The sequence below is a fragment of the Poecilia mexicana genome, unplaced genomic scaffold (genome assembly GCF_051168715.1).
Source record: "Poecilia mexicana isolate PSO_F unplaced genomic scaffold, ASM5116871v1 scaffold_17, whole genome shotgun sequence".
Taxonomy (NCBI): Eukaryota; Metazoa; Chordata; class Actinopteri; order Cyprinodontiformes; family Poeciliidae; genus Poecilia; species Poecilia mexicana.
In genome coordinates this window covers 7,780,026-7,798,326 of record NW_028263386.1, presented here as the reverse complement: position 1 = coordinate 7,798,326, position 18,301 = coordinate 7,780,026, and the positions used below count along the sequence as shown (strand labels likewise).

Below are 18,301 nucleotides of genomic sequence, written 5' to 3'. Positions count from 1 at the left end.
AAACCTCCCAAATGTAAAATCACAAATCAGTGGAACTCAGCCCGTTACCTAGCAACCAACCTGAACCCAGCCCGTTACCTAGCAACCCAAACTGAGCTCCATCACCTTTGGTCAGCTGGTTTTACCTCTGTATAATGGCTGCTGGAAAGGACAAGTGTTTTATTGTTGACTTACCATCCAGAAACCACTTGCTCTATTCTTGTTGGTTGTGCAGGAGGCTCTACTTCTGTTTTTCAAAGATGCATGATTGCATCTTTTTGCAGCCATTTTTATGCGTGAGTGTAAACATTGAGTTGGGGGGCGTGGCCAGCAGAAGCTTGTTTGGGTTTAAAGTGACAGGAGGCCCTAAAACAGCTCATCCTGATCTGATTAGACAAATCTAATTTTCTAAGAATTATTTTGTCCAAAACATTTAATGAACATGTTTTGTACAGCCCAAGAGGGCATAATAGGTGAATCTCATGTGGATGTATTTATTTACGACGCTTAAAACAAGATAATTTGGGCAATTAAAAATAATCATTCGTCCATCTCACAGAAGAGATTAAACCATTTGTGTTCCTGTTGTTGTCTGTACAAGTGGAGATTAAATACCGGCTCAACCGGCTGCTGATCCTCAGAGAACTGCAAACACACCGTCACGCTCTGAAACCTAACGCCCGTTTACACGGACGAGGCGTGGTCCGCCACTCGGAAAGCCTGAAGAAAATCTGACTGGAGACGCCTCATCCACAACCCTGAGTGGTTCGTTTCCTCCTGCAGGAAACGGCACCAGATCAGAACATCACGGTAGAGATTCACCAATCTAAACGCCAACATTTACATTTTCCTCCTAAACTTTACATCAGTGTTTTTACAGTGAGTGTATTAATAAAATGAATTAATACGAGAGGGAACATTGATGAAGTTGTGCTAAGCACCAGTTTAAGTCATAGGATCCAGTAGCGTCAGAATATTTTTCACCATTTCTCTTCAGAGAAACAAAACGATCAGAAATCCTCAGGATTGCAAATCACTAACAGACTTTTAGTGGAAGAGAAGCGGAGTCGTTAATGTTCCTGTAATTTTATTAAGTATGTTAGTTATTAGAGGTGATTTTCATTTTCATAATGTAAACGCTGTGAAATAATCATCTATGGCTGACTCTTTATCCTCGACTCTGAGCGAGGAAACATGAAGTTTGAATAAAATATAAAGAATCAGATTATTTTATTGCTGAAGATCGCAGCATTTGGTTTTGTCGACTTACTTCCCTGTTCTAGGTAAATATTTTTATGTTTTTTTGCTTTTAAACCATAAACTCCTGTTAATCAGAATAAAGCTGATTTTAAGCATCTCTATTCCGTTTCTTCTTGCCTTATTCTTTCATTATTTCATTCATTTCTTTTTCTACTGTCGTTTCTTCTGGTTTTGTATCATTTTTTTATGTACAGCCTGCCTTTCTTCTGTTCTTTCTTTCTCTTATCCTCCCTTCCCTTTTTCTCCTCTTTATGTTCCAGCTTTATTTTTTCATTATGTCCTTTCTTCTCTACCTTTTGTTGCTTCCTGATGTTCTACAATATTTACTCTCTGTTCTTTTTCTTTTCTGTTTTTCTTTTACTAATTTCTATCCTTCCTCTCTAATCTTATTTTCTTGCATTTTTTTTCCATCTTTAAGTCTTTCAGTTCTTCCCACTGTATAACTGTAAACAGTTCAGAGTTCACTCCAGCCTTTATAATTAGAAACTGACATAAAGAACTGAACTCTGAAAAGTTGATTCAGGAAAAGTCTTTTAATGAACAATTGGAGACATAAACGGCCAAATAAACATTACTATTTGGGCTATTTAGCAAAATAAATCTGATTTATTTAAAGAACTTTTTGGAAGTTGAAGTGTGAAGATACTGAGTTTAACCTCCAGCTGGAAAAATGAAAAGCAAGCTGTGTTTTTGACTGTAGAAAATAGGTCATCGCTCCTCGTTCCTGTGTGTCTGCAAACTTCCCAAACGTGTTTGAACTCGCACGCCGCCAGCAGCTTGAGGGCTGCAGCAGGCGTGACTGCACCTGAAGAAACTTGTCTTTTCACTCCGTCTTCTCTGAGCGTTTTCCTGCTCCGTCCCGCGCAGCGCCGCTCTGAAGCTCGTTTCGTTAGCGGCTGATCGGATCCCGAGGCTCAGGCATGCATGAGGACGCTTTGCATGACTCACCAGATGGGAACGCTTGGCTTTGTTTCTGCAGCCTTCATGTCCGGGTGTGTGTGTGCGCGTGTGTGTGTGTAGTTTGTTTAATGAGTGTTTCAATAGCATTAGCAACACTGAACTGAATGTTTTCTCTGTTCTTTTGGGGACATTCTCGTCAAACAAACAGTATTTGGAAATAGTAGCAAAATGTGAAATTGTTTTTTTTATTTAGTTTATTTTTGGGTTGTAAACATTTATAGCAGGGGTGTCCAAAATGAGGCCCAGGGGCCGTTTGTGGCCCTTCGGTTGATTTTCACGGTCTGTACTGGTGACTGAAGTCCTGAAAATACTTGGATTTAAATTAGGTGTTTTCAAGTTTTCAAGTTTTGGAAAGTTCTTGATTTTTGAATAAAGTCCTTGAAAGAGCTTGACATTAAAGCTGCACAGTTTTATAATCAATGTTTGATTAAAAACCTGAATGTGGAAAATGTTGCACATTTTTTTCTTCCTGTCTGAAGTTAATTGAGGCTAAACTTTACTTGTTTCAGGTCAGTTAGAATTACCTAAATTATTTAAATACCAGAAAACTTTGTTTTGTTAGTAACTTTCTTTCTATATTGTGTTTCAGGATTTAATTTGAGCAGGAAGGTTGTTTACTTCAACACGATTTATTTGGATTGTTTCTATAAATTAATATTTATTTTTTTCTAATGGTTCAGTGACTCATTGATCTGGGTAATTAAAATAAAAGTTGGCTTATATATGATCTATTAAAGTTATTGAAATGGGGTAAAATTTTACTTTACTTTCTCTCTGCTGTAGAACGTAGAATACCATCACTAAAATGTACTAATAAAAGTAATAAATATAATACTGAATTGAAAACATTTTATTGTTTAGTCAGTAATTCCTCTATCTAAACAAAAGAAAAGTAGATATTTTCTCCTATTTTATGGTTTTAGTTTCTACATTGATTCTCATTCATTCTTGTTCTCTTGAAAGACGTAAAATCAGCTTCTGCTGCACTGCAGAGCAGCTAAAATAAAATAAAGTTTATTGTGGCGTTCCCATCAGCCTTCATGCATCTTTGTTTGTTTTCGTCTCTACTTCTGTTGATGTGGGTGAAACTGTGGCAACCCTTCATCTGACCCGCTCTCACTCTGCAAAAACATACCAAGTATTCTTGGTCTAGTTTCTAGTGCAAATATCTGAGTACACATGAAACAAGACAAAACTAACTTACAAGTAACTTTTCAGGGAGACATATGACCTTGTTTTAGGTCAATTTCTTAATAATAAAAAAATACTAGCTCAAGTTTAAGATTATTTTCCCATGTTATAAGTGAAATAATCTAGCACTGGAAAAGAACTTCTAAGGAATCGTATACTTAAAACAAGCTCATATTTCTTACTAAAAACTTAGTTTTGTCCCATTTCAGGTTTCTTAGACATTAGCCGTAGAATCTGGACAAGAAATATTTGGTGATTTCTTGTGTTTTTGCATAGCTGAGGCCTAAAAAGCCTCGGAGGTAATAAAACACGCAGCAGCTTCTCACTTCCGCTTCTCGCTCTGCTCTTCCAGGAATAACCGAGCTCTTCTTCCAGCGATCACATCTCACCGTCCGGACCGTCTGAAGGCTCCTCCTCTACGGACGCTGCAGCTCGCCGCTCCACTCGCAAACATCACCTGCAAAACCAACAAACACACTCTGCATGAGAAGGACGCCAAGCTGCATCACCAACCAAACGGCCTCGTCTGATTTGTTTTAGTTTTTCTTTTAATGGTCCTGAATCCGAAGTAAACCTTCTGCTTCCACTGCCTTATTACGACTTTGATGCATTTTTATGATTGCTGAGGATAATTACTGTAGCAGCATTTTATTTATGAGATAAAGCCATCACTCCAGGAACTTGTAATTGCTGTAGGCTGTACATGTTAGAGAGCAAACACTATTTAACCTCAATGTAGAAGAAAACAAAGCATCGCTTCACTCCCACACAATGATTTTCCACCTGGTGCCACTGTACATATCAGAGCCTCTCCAGCAAAGCCGGCTTACGATGATCTTTCTAAGGTTGATTTGTGTTATTTGAATTCGTTTCACTTTATTGTCTTTTATTTCTCTTTTTGGTTTTTCCTCCCACTCGAGCTCCACTTTCAGCGAGGAAAACGAAAAACAAAGTGACTTTTTGACGTGCCTGTGCAGGCTGGGAATGTTTTTTGTTTTGTTTTGTTTTCCCAGGGCGGGGTCGATTGGCCGCAGCACAAGCTCCGCGTCGGCCGGTTGGCGTGGCGACGGCACGGCCGCGGGGCAAAGGGCTCAGACGGCCGAGCTCCGCCCAAAAGAGACGCAAAGTCCAGAAAGAGAAATCGGTTGTCCTCCCCTGACATCCACAGCCTCCATCTGCTCCTCCATTTCACCTGCAGCCGCGTTTTCCACAGCGTAGGGGAGGAAAACGGAGACTGACGCATTTGTTGTTAATTTGCAGTTTACTCCCAAAATAATAAAGTGACCACAGTACAGCAGCTGGTGTTTCTGATTGCTTTCAGTCGCTCTGATTTCAGTCCAAAAAATGACTTGAATCTTGCAGAATAACATGGAACTGGGGAAATTTGGGATATTGATTTATCTAGAGAAACTACTCATTACCTTAGATCAACATTATCAGAACAAAAATCCAGAGAAACCCCTACTTGTTTATAAATCACAAACTACTTATTCTTCAACATGGGGTTATACCTTTTTCTTTTTGTTTCTCTTCTTTTGCTCTTTGGTTCGTCGTTTTGTTGTATTTCCTTCTAATTTATGTAAAACACTTTGAATTGCCTTGTTGTTGAAAATGTGGTAAAGAAATAAAATGACCCTATCTCCCATCAGTTAATCTGTCAAGTTTATTTGTGTAGCACATTTCAGCAGCAAGGCGGTTCAAGGTGCGTTACATAAGAAAAGGAGAAAGCTACAAACTTAACACGATACAGTCAACAACAGAACAGACACATAATGTGTATTATGGCTAATTACCAATATTTACCAATGTTATATATGTTTCACAACAGTTTTGACACTGACAAAACCCAACCAGAAACAGATATATACAAATATTTGTTGTTCATATCTGTTTTATTTATTGGACCGATACCTATAAGTTAAAAAATGGCTAATATCGGTCGATACTGCCGATATATTGTGCATTCCTACATAGAACAATGAAATGTATTAGTTTATGCTCAAGTAACTGAAACCATTATAAAGCCTTAAAGGGGCGGTATTATGTAAAATCTACTTTTTTTGAGCTTCACATCGTTTTATACAGTTATAAAAGCATCAAAGTGATGCTTTGAAATTTTTCCATGCATGTTTTAAAGTCCTTTAGTGTCCACGGCAACCATTCACATGCAAAACACCTCGACCTAGACCTGCCTCCTTAGAGTTGCAGTTTCCAAGCTTCCGCCTCACAGAGCAGCTCCTTCAGACTAGCCAGCAATAATTAGCAAACACCTGGTAGAACTGCACTTCTGCTGAGCTCATTATTACAACTACTTCTCAGTGAAAAGCTGGTAAAAACATTTGTAGGAGCCATTTATCCTTTCTGGTGTTTATCGCCACCAGGGGGCGTATTTAATTTTGAGTTCTGAGTGTCTGATGGTGGGGGGGGGGGTTATTTAAGGTCAACCATCATTCTGTTCAGGTGTTGTTAATAGGCAGAGGCAAACAGTTTTCTACTCTGCTTGGTTTGGATGGATGTCGAATTTATGTGGATCTAAATGGAAACAGTAAGACAATGGACATTGTTCTGACAAATAAATGACTTTCTTTTATGTCAAACGGAAGATCGGCATCATGAATTTTAATTGAGCGCACGTAAACCCAACGCGTTTCAAGAACAACCACCAGTAGCCTAAAATACAGGATTTTAGCCGCTACAACATTGTTAAAGGGTTAATAGAGGAGCCATGTGGCGATGACTTCCTGAAGGCGGAGTCAAATTTGACAGTATCTTGGAAATACGTAATGCTGCCCCTTTAAGATGTAGCAGATCAAATATCACATAAAATGACTTCAATATTTCAGAATAACGTTGAACTCGAATTATTAGTTTACGCTCAAGTAACTGATGAAGTTATAAAACCTTAAACATAAATTACAGTTTTAGTTGAACCAGTATATGGCAACAGAATTGCAGCGCTTTTATTATTGTAACTACGTAATGACGTCAACACTTTACTGAGCTGTCTTGTGCGAGTCAAAGAGTAGTGAAATGGTGAGAGGCGTTACACCTGGAGAAATTGGAAAGTTTCAAAGTACGTTTAAAATACACTTTTTATAATTTATTTGTTCATTTATCTATTTTAAGAAGCACCTGTTGCATTGACATCTAAAATGTCTCATATGGGTTTGGTTATCAAACAGTAGATTATATGAGACAGTTCGTTATGGAGTCATCATTTATACTTCCTGTTTTTTTTTTTTTTCATATCCCCCTTAAGGTGAATGTGTTGATGGTTTGTTTTTGTGAATTTTAGTTGTTAAACTAAGCCAAAAACGTATTTTTTTTCTTTTTTGTTTGTTTGTTTTAAAACTTTCTTTTAACACAATATCAATGAAAACAATCACCCATGTATCCATCGTCTATATCCAACCCAGCAATGAAAGTATTTAATATATCTTAAATGTCTTGATCTCTTAAATTCAGGAATAAAAGATATATTATAAAAATTAGCGCTTTTATAAAGCGCTAATTTATTTTTAGTCTGTCATTTACATGGAAATGAGCTAATAAAACAGCTCACTAATTCGCAGTAGGTCGACATTATAAATATGTCGCAGCCTGAACCCACCAACTCCATGTTGAAGCACAGTGGTGGCGTCATCATACTGTGGAGCAAGAACAGGGACAATCACCTTCCAGAAGGACAACAATCATGAATGGTTTAGAGTGGACCATATTCATCTGTTTAAATGTCCTAATCAAAGTACAAAGATAAATCTGATTAAGAATTCATGGCAAGACTCGTAAATAGATGTTTATGGACGCTTTCCATCCCATCTGACAGCTTTAGGTATTTTCTAGAAGTTTTATAGCTGGTAGATGCGTACCACATTTTTTAGTTTTCAGGCAAGAGAAGTTTATTTGTATCACTTTTTGGCTTGGAAACATAAAACATGAAATTTCATTTAGTATAATAAAGGAAAACCACAAAAACCTAAAATACAGACAAAATAATTGTGTTTCAGTTTTTGAAAAAGCTCCAAACAAGGACTGGGTTTGTTAATTAGCCTGTGACTTGAAAACAACAGTCGCTTTGTTTTTAACATGTAATATTGTTTAACATGCGGTCAATGATGAAATAAACTTGAATTGTTTTGTTTCATTCTTTTGAACCACTACTGCTTCCACTGCACAACTGTGTTTATTTTTGTTGGATTATCGCATAAATAATAAAATATCCCATGCCTGTAACTTGGTAAATATGAAAGAAATTCAAGCGGTATGAACAGTTTTGAAGCGCTATATTTTTTCCAAATCAGAGTGACTCATCTGTCCACATATAGACGATCTTGTGGGTGCAGTACCCTCTCCGGGGCGTTTGGTGGCAGTAGAACGATGCCCCGTTTCCTGCGGAGCCGCACAGTCACAACAAGAGGAGGAAGAGGAAAAACGACAACTCTGGATCTGGATCGTCGTCGACTGCCTTGCGTGACAACACAGGGATCGTTCAGACTTTGGGTATTGGCGCTTTTTATTCTCCTCTCTCTGTCGTGTCGGAGCGCCGCGGATCGGCCGCACCGCCGCCCGGTTTGTAGCGGTACGTGCCCCGCGGTGTCGCCGCTGTCGGAGCGCTGCCTGTCGGGCTGCAGAAACACTAACCGAGGCTGGTTGGCTGGCTGGCCAAGATGGCTGGGCGCAGTGAAATGTGAAATATTCTCGCTAAGGTTGATCCTTTCCTGCACGCAGCGTTGCTTGTCACGCAAACATTGGCGCGGAAATGCGCTGGTGCCCCGCAGAACAGTTCGTGTGTTTGTTTCTGTTTCTGTTTGTGTTTTTATTTTTATTTTGATTAGCTTAACCAAGGCTCAGCTCGCAGTTGGGCCTGCCTGTCGTAATTGCTCCTGTTCAGAGGCTTTTTGCATGATTGATTTAGCCACTTCTTTTTCTTCTTCGCGTCTTATTTGTAAATAAAAGCACTTTTAATTGCATGTTGCATCAAATGCTGCTTCTCAGTTTTTGTTTTACAATTAGAGGCATGCGAGTAGAGCTCCACCCCTCTGCTGTTGCATGCAGCTCTGGTCTGGTGTGGAAATTAAAGCACATCCTTAGTTTCTAATCACATTGTACCACCATTTCCACACCTAAATACCCATAAAAAGGTTTGCAATGTTCATATATTATATTAAAAGTATAATTTTCTGCAGATTTTAACCGGGTTTCTTCACCAAACAGCATAAAAACATCAATCTAAGTAGAATACAGGAAATGACGTAGGTAAAGGAAAACTCGGGATCACATCAGCTGAGTTAAACATATTTATTGTCAGTGATTTCTCTGTTTTGTGTTAAAGATGCACCGAACTGACATTTCCTGACTCAGATTTAATTTCCGATTTTCTAAAGTCTAATGTCTCAACTAAATTTCAATTTAAAGTTGTAAAAACTAAGAACTTTACCCATGTGATGTTTATAAACAAATAAAACAGCAACTGCAAATTATTTTTTGATCAATTAAAAGATAAAGATTGGAGAGTTTTTTAATTACTTTGTTTCCTGCTGGATTTGAGCTTAGAGCCTCCATCAAGGAACTTGTTGCATATTGTTTAAGCTTCTTTGTGTATTTTACTACTTAATCTTTCATCTCAAATGAATACTTTGATGCAGTTTTGTAAGTTAATGTGTTTCATGAACTATACATTCACTCCTTGCATACTAATAATATGTTTTTTCTGTTGGATGGGACGTTTTCTCACCGTTTATTATGTATTGGATTTATATTTTAACAACTGAGATGCTAAAGCTAACATATGGTGGTCAGAACATTGTGATAGTTATAAACAAAAATGGAATATTTATTACAACATCACAACATCTCTCTACCTGGCTTTCTGTCGATACGGTGAAACAGATTTAAAGAGGAGTGACAAAAGCAAAGGAGGTGGATTAGCAGTGCATTTCATTCACTTCATATTACTGTGGAGTATTGTGCCTGCTGCTCAGAAATTGAGCTGTTAGCGTGACATGACAAATGTTATTACATTTTAGGGAACTGTTTAAAAAAGTTTGTATATTTGGATCTTTAATGTATTTTTAAAAATAGGCTTAAGTGGTTAAATAAAAAAATCTGCAGAATGTGCCAATATTTTCACCCAGTTAATCAGTTAATTATCAGTATAACTGATTACTAAGATTATCATTATCAGACAATAATATCCTGTCACTAAAGAAGCAGTATTTTGCAAAATCAACTTTTTTGCGTTTACATCATGTTATAATGTTATTTCCTCATCAAAACATACCTGGACTATTGCCTTGATTCTTTCTTTTAATTATAATTTAAAGTTTATTGATCTTTGAGAATGTGTTCTTGCACTGTTGTACCATTGAAAATCCTCTAAAGACAATATTATTGTTTATCGTAATAATTACTGGGACTGTTTATCATCCAGCTACATTTGTTATGGTGGCAGGTTTAATACCGCCCCTTTAAGGCATTTCTAACCTGCGTCTCTGTCGCCTGCAGGTTGCTCCAGCTTGACCTGCACCATGTCTGATTTGCTGAGATACATCGACTACGACCACAAAGCCACCTTCCTGAAGATGCTGAACCAGCAGCGCATGGAGGGCGAGCACTGCGACGTGGTGGTGGTGGTGGAGAACATCGAGTTCCGGGCGCACCGCTGCGTCCTCGCCGCCTGCAGCAACTACTTCAAGAAGCTCTTCAAGAAGCAGAGTGACGAGGACAACTCCATCGTGGAGCTCGACTTCATCCGCTCCGACATCTTCGAGGAAGTGCTCAACTACATGTACACAGCGCGGCTGGCGGTGCGGAAGAAGGACATCAACATGATGATGTCGTCCGGACAGATCCTCGGCATCAACTTCCTGGACAACCTTTGCACCCAGAAGCGGGAGCTGACCAACATGAAGACCCGCGAGAACCAGGCGCCAGACGACCACGGCATGCGGGCGCAGGACGCCATCTTGAAGGAGCTCGCCATGGAGGAGGTGAGGAAAAACAGCTTCTACGACCAGGGGATGGACGCCATCGGCCCCGGCGGCTCCCACGTCTCGCAGCCGCACAGCTACAACACAGGGCTGGGGAAGGACCCGCACGCCCACGGCTGGGGGTCGTCGACCTCCGCCGCCGACATGAAGCTGGAGTACCTCCTGTACGGCCACCGCGACCACAACTCCTGCCAGAGCGCCAGCGCCAAGCCGCTCGACCACAACGCCAAGAAGGAGCGGCTGCTGACCGCCAACCGCCCGTACGGCTGCGAGCACTGCCCCAAAGCCTTCACCACCGCCGCGCACCTGAAGGAACACCTGAAGATCCACTCGGGCTTCAAGCCCCACCGCTGCGTCGTCTGCGGCAAGGCCTTCATCCGGGGGCCCGACCTGAAGCGGCACGAGCGCGTGCACAGCAACGAGCGGCCCTTCGCCTGCCAGATGTGCGAAAAGGCCTTCAAGCACAAGTCCCACCTGAAGGACCACGAGCGGCAGCACCGGGGCGAGCGGCCCTTCAACTGCGGCTCGTGCGACAAGGCGTTCATCAAGGCGTCGGACCTGAAGCGCCACTGGAACACGATGCACAGCGCCAACCCACGCAGACAGATGTCGCTGTCGCCCGCCGCCTCCCAGCACGGCCCGGCGGAGGCCGCCGACCAGAGAGACTGGAAACTGGAGACCGGGCCACACTCGCACAACTCTGGGGACTGCTGAACGATCCGACACACACACACACACACACACACACACACACACACACTGACATACAGGGGCGTCTCAATAAATAGGAATATAATCAATAAGGTAATTTTATTTCAGTCATTTAATCCAAAACATACGACGGAGGATGAGGGCCATGCTAAGAAAATAAAGAAAATTATGAGAATAAAGTCAATAATATTATGAATTTATTCTCATAATATTTACATTATTCTAAAAATATTATTACTTTATTCTCGTATTATTTCGACTTTATTCTCATTATTTTATTTTTTAATCTTTCTCAATATGGCCTTTATACTCCATCATAATCTCATGTTTAAAAAAAACCAATTCATTACAGACAGAATATTTTCAAATTTTAATTTCTGTTATTTTAGAGCACAGGTGCCAAACTCAAGGCCCGTGGGCCAAATCCGGCCCAACAAAGCTATTTTTGTGGCCCTCTGAACTCCAGATTTGTTTAGAGGGCCACATAATTAGAATTTTAAGATAGATATTACTTTATCAGTCAAAAGGAATCACTTAATATTTGAGAAAATATGTGTTAAATTTTAATTAATCTTAAAAAGCACAACTCAAAAGCAGAGAAAGATGTAATATTTTAAGTTTGTCAGTAAGTAGTTTTATTAATACTTTTATTCATGATTTCAATTTGACCCGAAATTATTTTTGACACCCTTGATTTAGAGGATTTTAGTCAAAACATGTTTTAATTACACAAAACTGTGTTTTAGTAGGATTTAACAGAAAAAAGTTCCACACCACAAATAGTAAAAACTACAGAACTGCATCTAATGTATTAAAAAAATTAAAGTATTACACTGTGGCTAAATGATTATTTTAGTTATTAAGTTATTCTTTTGACCATTAATAATTAAAAATTGTTACAATTGGATGAAAAAATCAGATTTTGCACTTAAGCCTTTTTTTATGCAGTATTAAAAAAATGCGAATAATTTAATTACATTTTTAAATTATTACAATTTGCTTAAAATACAAATGTTATATTTTTCTACAGTTTAGCTTAATTAATCCTATGACTGTCAGCAAATTACCTTTTCTCTTTGTCCGCATATTCCAGTTCCTGATTAATCGATTACTAAATTAGTTGACGATTATTTGATGAATCGATTAATCACGATTAACCCGATTAATCGCTTCAGCCCTACAGTACACACACAGTAATATTTACTTTAATTTTAAGGATTAACATGAACACAAAACTATTTTTATAAGATTTTTAACTGATAGTTATTTTATGTAGCTGCTAACTTTAGAGTTATCTATCAGTCAGTCACACCCACAAAACCACAAAAAAAGCAGAATGTGCCATGTCCAAGCATATTGATGGAAAGTTAAGTGTAAGGATAAGCTTTAGTGGAAAATGTTAACAGTACTCCATAGATTCTTAGAATCATTTTGGTGATTGAATAAGCTTTTGGTGTCTTTGGAAGTGAGGGCAGAAAAATAAAATCAGCATTTCCATAAGGTTTGTTAGCAAACGGAAGCTTTCATTGCTCTACACTTTTCCAGGCAGACATCTACTCTGACAATGCACTTGATGAAACACAGAGGGCCAACATAAGTAGATGCACATTGCACCTCAAATCATCACTGACTGTGGAAACTTTACACTGGACCTCCTTTAACCTCTCTTCTATGACCTCGATTTTCAAATAAGACACAAATTTTACTTTTATCTGAAAAGAGGAATTTTGGGCCTGATTCAGAAACAGTCAAATATGTAACATGCATCAGGTGCTGCCCGTTTCCTGCGTTTTTACATTGTCTACTATCACACTTTTTCCTTCCACTAAACTTTCATAACATTTCTGTGTTAAAAATCTTACGTAACTTATGAGAATTTCAGGTAGTAGCCAATCAAATGGTTTGAAAAATGTTAGTTTCACTTTTTTATTGAATTGCTGACTTAAGTTACCTTTTTGATTATATTGTAATTAATTGAGATGCCAGTGGACTGACCTGCTAACATGCACACTTTAATCCCACTTACACACACCGACACAAGCACGAGGACAGTGATGGGAGTGCAGAACAGGAGAGCAGAGCATGTTCATAAAGACTGTGAGGCTGTATTATTATTATTATTATTATGATTATTATTATAATTCTACAGAGTTATGTCCTTCCCACCTGTAAAGTCATGTAAATGTTTAGTTCACTATACTATACATATATTTTTCACAAAGCATCGTCGCTATCTAGACCTGAGGGGTTCTCATAACGTTATTTTTTTCTTTTCTTTTTAATAAAAAACATTTAAATGTTCGTTTAACCTTTTATGAATTTTATGGAGATAATAACAGAGTCCAAGAAGGAAAGAAAGAGGGAATGGGGGGAGAAAATAATTTTCTGCATAACATTTGTTGCATTGAGTATATTCATGTGGATGTTTTTAAATGGATGTTTAGTTGTATTGATTGATATTACACTGTAAAAGTAAGACGCAGACGAAACCAAAGTCTTGGACTCCTGACGGATCGTCCTCAGAGACTGTCCTGTCCAAGCAGAACCGGCCAACTAGATTTACTGTTATACAGTATGACTGTCATCCGGGGCTATCCACAGATAATGATCGGTGTCTGTATATACTGTAGCTTAGTTTGTTGCACAACTAGAGTTCACAATATTGAAATCATGCACATATAACATTGTCCTACTCCTACACTTTGACAATAAACACCATTTGCTGTGTTTTAATGTTGTTGTCTTTTTGTGGAAGCAATAAAACTTTTACAAATGTTTCTTTAACGTACGGCTGGGCTAAAGTTTTACCGTGACGTATGTAATGCGCCAGTTCGACGGTACGAAGCTTTTCGGAAATTGTCTGCGCTGTAAACCGCCATTCTCCACTGCGAAGAGAGAAGTGCCGAGCTCAATGAAATGGCTGTCAATGTTAATTCATTATTTCGAAGCGCGGACGGCTTCGTTCACATCCTCCGCTGCCGTTGCTAAACTACAGGCAGACTACAATTCTAAAACAGCGCAGGAAATCGACGTCATCGTCACGTCTTGTCCTTTTGTTCGCTGATTGGCTTGGTAGAAATTCTAAACCGTCGGTGCTACGTCATCTGCAGCTCTACATGCTAGCGATAGCCCTCGTGCCAACGTTAGCCTTCCACGCAAAATAAGCATTTTACATAAATTTTTTTTATTTTTTTAGTTATGTTTATCACACTGAATGGATTAAGTCAATGTAAATCAACATAGTGGTGATAGCACATGTGCTACTGACAGCATTTAAGATAACCTTAGCATTTTAGATAATTTTTGCTTACGTTAGCACATTGAATGGAGTAATTTTTATTGGTCAACATGTTGCTCATGACCCACATCCTACTGCTAGTGTCAACATGCTATTCACTCTACATGCTAGTGATAGCCCTCATGCTAACATTAGCTTTGAACCTAAAATCAGCATTTTAGCAAACTTTTTTATTTATTAGATGTTTATCATACTGAATGAAGTAAGTCTATGTAAATCAACATACTGGTGACACCCCACATGCTATAGGTGCCCATAGTCGGTCCTTGAGGGCCGGCATCCTGCATGTTTTAGTCCGTCCCTGGTTTAACGCACCTGGATCAAATGATGTCTCATTAGAAGCCCTAAGAAGAACATTGACATGCTGAGAAGGTTGTTACTACCACCAGGGAGAGAACTAAACACTGGCCCTTCAGGACCGACTTTGGGCACCACAGATTTAAGGTACCCTTAGGATTTGGGGTAATTTTACGTTATATACTAATGTTACCATACTGAATGGAGTAATCTTGTGTTAGTCAACATGCTAGTGATAACCCTTGCACTACTGGTAGTATCAACATGCTAGTGACTCAATATGACTTAACTACTAAACAAAGAATCTTAAAATGACTTAACTATGCAAATGTTGTCAATAAATGCAGTGCAAACAGTAAATACAAAACAACATTGTTCAAAACAAATATTAGCTAATAATAATTAGCTAATTATTATCATTAGCTAATAATTAGCTAATGTTTGTTTTGAACATTTCTGAGACATATAAGACTGTGTATATTCCCTTTTGTAAGCACATTTCATTCAATTCCCTCTTATTTTCTACCAAAATTCTATAGTATTTATTCACAATTTTTTCTTAAAAATCCTTAGTGATCACTAGGCCTGTCACAATAACAAATTTTGTTGGATGATAAATTGTCTCAGAAGTTATTGTGATAAACAATATTGTTGTTTTGAGACCATTTTCAAATAATAATGCTAATGGCTTAATAATAACAAAACATTTTATTCTCAAAGACCAAAAACTTTAAATTCTAACTGTAAGTCTTTTTAAAGACATAATAAATAAACAAAACAACAAAGAAAATTCATTATGAAGACTCTGTAAACAAAATTGTCCTTCAAAAGAAGGGCTAGTTGAGACCAAAGTACCAAACTGAAGAGTTTTAACTTCTAGTTTTTGATGAGAGAGAAACAATAAATCATACAAATGGAAATTATTGAGCTTGTTTTAATTTATCATGTGATTATTTGATTTATTGCTTCTTGTGACAGGCCTATTTACAACTTGAGTGGAGTCAGTCTGTGATGCATTTACTTGACTGAGCATGACTGGAAAGTAAACAACTTGTTTATGTAGACATATTGAATACATTAACATGCATTTTGACTCAGCTTTTGGTTTGTTGTAAAGGCTCAGACACTCTGCAATCTCAGGTCACATTCTGCACCTTCAGCAAAACCGTTTTTATTTTGAGAATAATAAAGCCTGGAGGAAAAAAATCAGTAGAAATCTCAGCGCTCGTCTCATACTCTGTATGCAACACTAGATGGTGCCCTGTTCCTAGTGATTGACCCGTTCCTGTCCATCTTTGACCTGCTGGTGTCCACCGTCCATCGCTATGGGAACCAGAAATGACACTGGTTTGATGAAAAACCTGCAGTATTTATTAAAGGAAGCTGAGTTCAGAGTGAAAAACACAGACTGAGTGAAATGTATGCGCTGTCACACCTCAGTGTTTTCCATGCATTTTACATGCGCTTGGAGGGATGCCGGTGGAAAGTCAGGGCGCTGTAGATTCGGGAATAAAATCGCCTTCGTCTTGGTTGTTCGTCCTCACAGCCCAGTGGGAGAACATCCTGCTGCATGCCAACAGGAGCAGAGCTTGAACACATGGGATTTGAAGCAGCTTTGTGGAAAAATGACATCAGTGTCTAATGGAAAAGGCAAGCCTGACCTCGCTGTCAGTGGATGCCTGAGATCTGTTTTCTGCATTTCCTGACCTTGTTCTTGTTTCTGTGCGTGAGTTTGTACATGCTACATATAGAGAACCAAAAAAACCAACAAAGTGTGGGTATTTTCCTCTGACTCCTTTTTTCAGTTGCACTGAGCTCAGAGGTGTGGTGCAAGTTAAGTTGTGGTTACGGCTAGAGTTAGGAATATGTTGGTAATAGTGTTAGAGTTAGGCATAAATGCAGTTCCTAAAATGAATGGAAGTTGATGCAACATCCTCAGATCAATAAAACTTCCCAAGTATTTTTGTCTAGTGCAAATATCTAGGACATTTTATTTGAAATAAGACAATACATTAAAAGTAACTTTTCAGCAAGATAATTAAGCTTGTTTTGAGCCAATAACTATTAAATGTAGATTTAAAAAAAAAAGTATTAGGTCCAATGGCAGACTTGTTTCACGTAAAACAGGGAAGATGTCTTGTCAAAAGACATCAGTTGCAGAAAAAATCTGTAACTGACAATCAACTAATCAATCAAGTTAGTCTTGATTGATTAATACACAATCATAGAACACAAAGTCAACAATTGAAACATTATATTTTGTCAAATGCCGTCTTTTAATGAACTTTAATGTTCATTAAAGTTTCATTTATGATCTTTCAAAAGTGAGTTATTAGCCTTGATTTAAAGGAACTCGGTGTTTCGGCTGTTTTGCAGTTTTCTGCAACTTTGTTCCAGATTTGTGGTGCATTCAAGCTGAATGCTGCTTCTCCATGTTTGGTTCTGGTTCTGGGGATGCAGAGCAGAACCAAAACCAGAAGACCAGAGGTTCTGGAAGGTTGCTATGACAACAGCAGATCTTTAATGTATTGTGGTGCTAAACTGTTCAGTGATTTATAAACTAGCAACAGCATTTTAAAGTCTATTCTCTCAGCTATGGGAGCCAGCGAAGGATTTTAGAGCTGGAGTGATGAGCTCTATCTTCCTGGTTCCTGGTAGATTCGGCTCTGGGTTCAACTATAGAAATGGATGAAAAATATCGCAAAGTTCTTGAGAATATAGAAAGACGTAATCTGTGTGTGAGAATGTGAGAGAGAGAGTGAGTGCATTAAAACCCATAACTGGCAGGATATGGGTTTGCATCACTGTCAGGCTGCGGCTGTGCGTGTGTGCGTGTGTGTGTGTGTGTGTGTGAGTGTGTGTGCGTGCATGCATGCGTGTGTGCGTGTGCCATTGTGTTGTGACTGAATGTGTGTCTATTCAAAGAAACTTAAAACACAATGTTTGCACCCAGGGAGGCAGACTGGACGGGTGTGTATGTGCAATGTGCATGAAAGGTGGAGAAGTGTGTGTGTTTGCATGCGTGCGTGTGTGCGCGTGAGTGTGTGTGTGCTCCACAGAGTGTTTGTCTATGTTTGCATGCATCTGTGCAAATGCTGATATCTTTGTGTGAATGACAGGCAGAGACAGAGCGTGCATTAATGCAGGTTGCCCTGTGTCAGTCTTTATTTGTTTTATGTATGCATGAGCGTGCGTGCATGCTTGTGCATGTACATGAACACATTATCAGTATTTATTGAGCTGTGTTTGAGAAAGTTTTGCTCTGTTTACATAAATTCATGTATAAACAACTGTGAAAAAGTTTTAAATCGCTCCTGTATTTTCCTGTCTCTTGGCCTCCATGCAGACTGACTATGTTAAAATTTTCTCTTAAATTTTAGATTCTAGCATTGGCAGCATACAATGCTTTGCATAAGTATTAATACCCCTTGTACTTTTACACATTTCGGGACCATTTTTATTATTAAACCAGATCAAAAACCCATTGAGATCAAAACCTCTTTCACAAGGATGACCTGGCTAAGAAAGGCAGCAACACACATCATGAGACACACATCTGTTTGACAAGACAAACAGAAATGACAAAAATAGGCAGTAGAAGTATGTAAATGTGAAC

General features: G+C 38.7%; 2 protein-coding genes across 3 annotated transcripts in view; both read left to right on the top strand.

Moving 5' to 3' along the window:
- Positions 1 to 4,687, top strand: part of epb41l3b (erythrocyte membrane protein band 4.1-like 3b) — a 41,074-nt gene extending 36,387 nt beyond the window's left edge. The window contains exon 26 of the mRNA XM_088014732.1: positions 3,743 to 4,687. The gene's annotated coding sequence lies outside the window, so the exon portion shown is untranslated. The remainder of the gene's footprint in view (positions 1 to 3,742) is intronic.
- Positions 4,688 to 7,734: 3,047 nt separating this feature from the next.
- On the top strand, positions 7,735 to 13,823 carry LOC106904093 (zinc finger and BTB domain-containing protein 14-like). Of its 2 annotated transcripts, none has more exons than XM_014968236.2 (2): positions 7,735 to 7,969; positions 9,895 to 13,823. In XM_014968236.2, the coding sequence occupies exons 1-2, from the start codon at positions 7,768 to 7,770 to the stop codon at positions 11,091 to 11,093; spliced, it is 1,401 nt and encodes a 466-aa protein (XP_014823722.1). In that variant the 5' UTR covers positions 7,735 to 7,767; the 3' UTR covers positions 11,094 to 13,823. The 2 variants fall into 2 exon arrangements, with proteins under 2 accessions (XP_014823722.1, XP_014823723.1); XM_014968237.2 differs by having other exon boundaries at positions 7,746 to 7,890.
- The last annotated feature ends 4,478 nt before the right edge of the window (positions 13,824 to 18,301 follow it).

Bases quoted from the DNA above. Each gene is read 5' to 3' on its own strand.
- LOC106904093 (XM_014968236.2), top strand. From the start codon at position 7,768: ATGCCCCGTTTCCTGCGGAGCCGCACAGTCACAACAAGAGGAGGAAGA. The intron at 7,970-9,894 runs GTACGTGCCCCG...TGTCGCCTGCAG, and splicing joins CCGCCGCCCGGTTTGTAGCG to GTTGCTCCAGCTTGACCTGC.